The following is a 6827-nucleotide window of genomic DNA, read 5'->3' as shown; positions in this document are numbered from 1 at the left end:
TAGAAAATGTTACAACTACATAATTGGAATGACAAGGATTCTCTAGGGGGTGGATGACACCCCACGCACTAAAAGAAAGAAATACACTCGTTAAGAGGGCATCCATACGTAGTGAAGGGAGAACAATAGAGAGAACACCAGGAATAGAGAAAGAAGCTTAGGGAAAACATGAAAAATAAAGGGAAAGCATTAGGGGGAGGTTCGCAGAAGCATTAGCTATGCTACAAAGGAGGAAAGAAAGTATAAAGCCAGAGGAAAATAACACACAACCATGTCTCACTACGAGAACACAAGGAGCAGACAAAACGCTCGATTGAGCATTGGCAAATGAAAGAACATCTCCAGGTGAGGACACTAGTCTTTGGATTCCCTGTAAGAGTAGAGGGTGGTGATGGATTTCTCTGTATTCCCTTAACAACTTGGGTGGAGACCTATTCCTTGGATTCATTATAAGTATAGTTCTTTAGCCCACCTCGTCTTGTGTTTTGGTTCAAATAGTGGATATATAGGTTTCCAGGAATGGGTGGAACCACTATGTGAAGGAATTTGTTGAGGGTGGAGCTAATAAACCTTTGGATTCCCTCATTTGGTTTTTGGTGGAGGTGAGGCTCTAGATTCCCTACCTTGGCCTGTAAATATATAGCCACGTTTTCTTATTAAAGTAGTTGAGGTGTGGAGGTGGTGGACCTATGCATTCCCCATTGAGATATTGAGTCCAAGAAGTTGTTGGTGGGTCAAGGTGGATGGTCCTCTACAGTCTTTGTTTTAGTTGGCATCTTTGGCAAAATCCATTGAGCACTCTCCCTCAAGCTTTGAAATCTTGCTTGAGGGTGACTACTACAACAAATGCTTGATTACAATGTATCTAAGGTTGGGTAGAGAGTTTTAGTCCCACACTTAGTTCCTTGGACCAATCTAACAAAGATAAGTATCTTCTCATGACTCACATGTTTTGAATGCTTTATGTTTGTGTAATGTATTGATTTATTATAGTACGCAATGTTGAGGAATCAATCATTCATGTATAAATGAACATTGTCATTTTAAAGGCATGGATAAGGAATAGTTAAAGTCTTTGTGTTGGACTAAGGACTATATTGATGTGGTTTCAATGTGTTGGCTTAGTGTATATCATATGTTAAGAAGTGTGATTTGTTTCTCTATTTAAGGAAGGTCAATTCCCTGTATATATCTTGAGTAAATGGAAGGGTTTCCTGTATGTACTTTTGGGCTTCTTTTCTATTTATTATTGGTTGAGAGGCCTGTAGCTTGGTGAATTGTGATGATACTGAAATTCATCAAAAGGGGCCATAATAAAGATGAATAGGTAGTCCCTGTGTATGTGCGAGATACCTAAAAGAAATGGTTATTTAAGCTCGGTTTAAATGATACTAAGCTGAGGAGAGATAGTTGGGTTATATATGTGTGTGTGTGTGTGTGTGTGTGTGTTGAACATATGATTTAGTCACGCATTTGTTGGATGAGTTGGGATGAGGTAGTTAAGCTCAAAAGGGATAGCTTGGATGGTCTCATATATATCTATATCTATCTATATATATATATATATATATATATATATATATATATATATATCTATATATATATATATATATATATATATATATATATATATATATATATATATCTATAGATATATATCTATATATATGAATTGTGTGTCGAATGCCTTGAAAACAGTTCCTCTTAAGTACACTATCAATTACTATGTGATAATGGAGAAGCCCTTGAGAAATCACCAAGTTGAAGCCTTATGTATATTTCTACACATATGGAAAGAGCATGGGCTGAGTCATAAGGCTAGACTTCATTATGAATAAGCCATGTGAAGAATCCCAAGATGAAATGCTAACAACAATAAGATCATAACATATATGCTCATGCCATGACGAGGTTAGCACCCATAGATGTGTGAAGACACCCACATTGTAAGTGTCATATGGCCAAGCCCCATGTCCATGCGCAAAGGTAGAGAGATCCAAGCCAGCGATGGGAATGCATTATGGTCATAAGATGACTCTGGAGGTTCTTCCCTAGAGATTTCAAATGGAGTATGGTAAAAAATTTCTAGGGTATCATCCTTGGGATGTTGTGGTAGTGGGGATTGTTTTCCAATGCATAAATCAGAGGAAAAATCCCTCCAAATCGCATGTAATGGGAAGCCATGAATGGTTCAAGATTCAAAGGTATGTGGGATCCCACCCATGTGGGCGATGTGATGATGGATGTTTTCACCCCAAATGGAAGAATATTTGGATGAAGGGCATGATAGAGTCGTCGAGATATATTACCCTATGTGGCTTGGCATGTGGGGCCCTTTTCGATGAGGATAAGAGATATGTGGTGTGAATGTGGTCAATTACTAGTCAAGGGGGGGCTAAACCCAAGTGCAGAGTTGGTACTACCAACACAGCTTGGAAGGAATACCCTAGAATTTTAGTAAGGAGTAGTAGGAAGACTCTCCAAGGTTCACTAAAGTGGGGTGTTGTGGCCTACGAGGGGCCCACACCCATAACACTTTTCATATAGCAAATATGTGTGAATAGTTGGGTCACATCCACTGTATAGTGGGTATTACGTGACCAATATGGACGTGTCACCAACTGTGATAACACTGCCATATGGCAAAGAGGGACCGACTAAGATTTCCATGTTGGGACCACGCGGACACCACATGATTTTTCCCCACATGGCAGGTTGGTGAGTTGGCACTAACTAAATGGATAATCTTTGGATGTCCATATCTTTGGATCCAAGAGTTGGATTGGAGCAAAATTTATATCATTGGAATCATCTTGATGAGATGAACATGATGGTATCATTTGTTTCGAGTTTCTTGAAAGTAAAAGAAAGTGAAAATTTTGGACCTCATTTCCATAACTGGACCATGGAGATCAAGTCATCTTGGTAACTACCTCTTACCAACCTTGGTTGGGGCTAGGGATAGTAGGGAATATGTTAAAGCAGTGCTTGTTTCTTGTTCGAAATCCTAATTGAATGAAATATTTGGTCATTGTTTTGCATTAATGTTATGTTTTTTTGAGGCTAATTTTAATGAATAAGTGGCTAAAATTATTAGTCTCCATTGAGATAGAGTGAAACCACCCACAAAATGCTATGAGTAAGGATTGCATGACTAGATATTGTGAAACCACCCACAAAATGCTATGAGTAAGGATTGCATGACTAGATATTGTATTATACTGTACTATTTTTTTAAAACATTTTGAAACAATAAAATATTAATTTAAAAATGTAATATATTTTTTATATTAATATTTAAAAAAAAAATATAAATTTTATTATTATTAATTTAAAAACCATTTATCATAAATTAAATTTTTTTTATAAAATTATGATAAAGGTTTATTATTATTATATTTATTTATAATTGAAAATTAATATTTTACAATTTTATTATAAAATATAATGAAATTCAATTTTGTTAAATATTATATTTTTCACAATAACTGAATTAAAATATATTTATTTAAGTTTATAAGATTTTGAATAAATAATAAGTAGATATATTTAGGAAATTTATTAACATTAAAATCACTTATTGAAAATAGGAAAAATTACCTATCAACGTAAGTGAATAATAACATATAATCATCATAAATATAAAAACTTAAACTTTCTTCTCTATATCTATAATAACATATAATCATCAGAAATATAAAAGCTTAAACTTTCTTCTCAATATTTATCTAAATAATTAGAATTAAAATAAATTTGACCTTACACTATAAGGTACACGCTGAATGATATAAGAAAGGAAGAAAATTTTAACATCTATGAGACTAAGATAAATAGCTAAAGATAACTTATCGAACAAATTACTTCTTAATTGTATATTTACATTGCTTAGTTTATTTCTTCGGAAATCACCGTGTGAAAATCGACGCTCCGTGTCCTCTTCTGAGTCGACATGGCGAATTTGGTGTCCCATGTAACTGCAAGTTCTTAATTCTCTTCGAAAACAATTATCTCTGAATATCGACACTTTGTGTCGTCCATCGAGCTAGCCTGATCACTTTGGCACTTCTACACTTTGTGAGGCCTCTGGCTTTATCCATTATTCAGACATGCAACTGCCCTTGTGAGTCCTCTGAGTCCTCTAATTTAAATATTTGGCGTTCTGATAAAGTCACTCCAAAAAGTTTTATACCTTCCGTGGTCGTGGTCGTGTTCGTGGCCGCGGTCGCAGAATCGAGACACGATAGTTCTCTGTATTCGGGGCTTTCTAGTTCTTTTGCGGCGGAGGGTCCAAGCGGTTTGATATGAGGACTTCCGTCGCCGGAATTAATGGAGTTGTGCAAGTTGAGATACAGCTCCATGCTTGGCCATCCGTCACGATTAATGCCAGATTGTTTAGTGGACGATTCCGAGCAATGAAAAGGAAGCGCGCCATAAAGAGTAGTTATAGGAATAGGGGACCACAGGGCATCCGCATCACCGACTTTGTTGACGAGTGGGGTGATGGAATTGGAAATGAATGGTTGGATGGTATCGAGATTTTTACAAGTGGGCCAGAAGAGGGGCATCCATTGGCCATTATAAACTATGCCGGCCTGGTTTTCAGAATTGAACGGATCCAAGGAAGACGAGCGATTGATCACTTTCCATTTGGAGGGGTGGGACTGTGGACTGGCTCCAAATTGGCGCTGACCCGGCGACCTGTGTCTCCAACTTATGTAGAGCTGATGAGATTGAGTCAATCCTCTGTGAAACGAAACAATGTCCTCGGCCTCCAGTTTCTTTTCCTTCACGAACCGACTCCACCCCTTGGTCAGCACGTAGCTCTGGCTGCTGTTCCAGTACGAGTAATGAAATCTCCAGACTTTCCCCATGTTATCCGTGAAATTCAGGAGTAGTCCATTCTCGCTGGAATTGACGTCCATGGGAAAATACTTCTCCGCTTGTTGCTTGGGAATCACCAGGCGATTCAGTTTTCCCACGTCGCTGGCTGTGAGGACCTTATCGAAAAGGTGCTCTTTGTTTTCTTGACATATGCTTATCGGGCCGCACTCATCCTCCCCCGACGCCTCGGCCTTATCCGTGCCCGACTGAGCTACTCTCATCGTCATCTCTTCATCATAAGTGTGCTTTCGGAGCATCTGTACGATTTCTTCCTTGCTGTGCTCCCTCGTGAATCTCTCTTCCTCATCGCGGCTTCCCACCGAAGTTAAATTGGTTTTGGCCTCCCGTCCTCGGACCTTGAGAACCGCTCGGTCGTAGGCCTTGGCAGCTTCCTCTTCAGTGCTAAACGTTCCCAACCACACGCGCTGGTGTTTCTCGTAAATTTGAGCTCCCCAACGCCCGTTAGGCTGCGGAACGACCCCCTTGTATTGCGATGATCGCAGCCTCTGAACTTGCTCTACCTCTACCGACATTAAATACCTTCTCAGATCCCCACATCCCTCTGACTCTCCGCCAGATCCGGTTACAGCAACCAATCCGCTCCCCGTTCTGTCCAGTGCTGGCCAGTTCTTTTCGATAGATCTTGTGAATGGAGCAACGTCATGCTTGGGCTGTCTTTTCTTCTCTGAGACGGTCACAGAAAAGTTCATTTCTTCGGTTATCGCGCTAGCCAGCTTATCATCTTGCTTATCTTCCGTAGTCTCGCCCTTCATTGACTTCTTCGTCGTCCTCTCTTGAGCTCGATATCTAGCACTCTTCGCAGTCGACAGCAATGGAGGGGCTGGATACACAACCATTCTTCTCGTTACAAATCGTTGATCCCATTTTCACCTCCCCAGCGCAGTGCGGCAAGCTTAACGCCAGGTCTGAAGAATCTATATCTGACCACCAGAGCATAAGCATAGCAGCAGCCGTCTTAGCTCCCTGCGAATTCATACAACATTAGACATAAATTCACAGTTTCCTACAGCAATCGATATAACTGGTGGGGATTACAGCTCAAGTTTGGTTGAGAGGATATGGTACATGGGCGGAGTGCACATGGAGATATATGTACACAACATCACCAGCAATACGGAAGTGTGCCCGCCTGCCAGCGCCTACCGTTGTTTCATTGGTCAACTCTCCCAAGATACAAAAACTTCACAATTCTGGGGGCAATCAAGATTCAGATGGCCATGTAAGGTTTGACAAATAATGTGTGCAGTTTTATCTATTATATAGAACATCACCAGCAAATACGGAAATATATGTACACAACATCATCAGCAATACGGAAATTACAAAGACAGTGCAGGGTGCCCGCCTGCCAGTGCCTGCCGCTGTTTCATTGGTCAACTCTCCCAAGGTACAAAAACTTCACAATTCTGGGGCAATCAAGATTCAGATGGCCGTGTAAGGTTTGACAAATAATGTGTGCGGTTTTATCTATTATATTAATATATACAACCCACTTGCATATGCTATATGCAATCCACTTTCTCAAAAAGTCTTTACCTTACAACCCACTTGCATATACTATATACAACCCACTTTCTCAAAAAGTCTTTACCTTGGGCTTCCCCGGAACCCATCTTTTCTCTAGTCTTTTCCTCCAAGATTAATATTCCAGTCTTTTCCGATAGACTTTAATCGAGTTTTAATAAGGAAGTTTCCTTTTCCTGGCCCCGCAGTTGAATCTTCCACGGCATTTAAAATTTAGTTTAATGGTCAAGATATTTTAGTATTTCAAATCAATTTGGATACAAAACTTTTGCTATTACATTTTGCAAAAAAGATTTTAAATAGAAGCCTGTTAAATCATATTAATATCAATTTCTGTTTTGTGTAAAATAATGTAAAAATGTTGTATATATAAGTAAAAAGAAAAAACAAAACAATGAAAA

The 6827-nt window shown here is 39.1% G+C and overlaps 1 protein-coding gene across 1 annotated transcript; it reads right to left on the bottom strand.

Moving 5' to 3' along the window:
* Positions 1–3825: 3825 nt before the first annotated feature.
* LOC149150624 (AP2/ERF and B3 domain-containing protein Os01g0693400-like) lies at positions 3826–6303 on the bottom strand. The gene has a single exon (XM_089440585.1). It carries the CDS (start codon positions 5736–5738, stop codon positions 4101–4103), a length of 1638 nt encoding a protein of 545 aa, XP_089296711.1. The 5' UTR covers positions 5739–6303; the 3' UTR covers positions 3826–4100.
* Between the last annotated feature and the right edge of the window lie 524 nt (positions 6304–6827).

This window comes from Pinus tabuliformis, chromosome 9 (genome assembly GCF_031772625.1).
Source record: "Pinus tabuliformis cultivar Carrire ecotype Pingquan chromosome 9, CPIR1, whole genome shotgun sequence".
In the NCBI taxonomy this organism is placed as follows: Eukaryota; Viridiplantae; Streptophyta; class Pinopsida; order Pinales; family Pinaceae; genus Pinus; species Pinus tabuliformis.
This window is presented reverse-complemented; position numbering and strand designations above follow the sequence as displayed.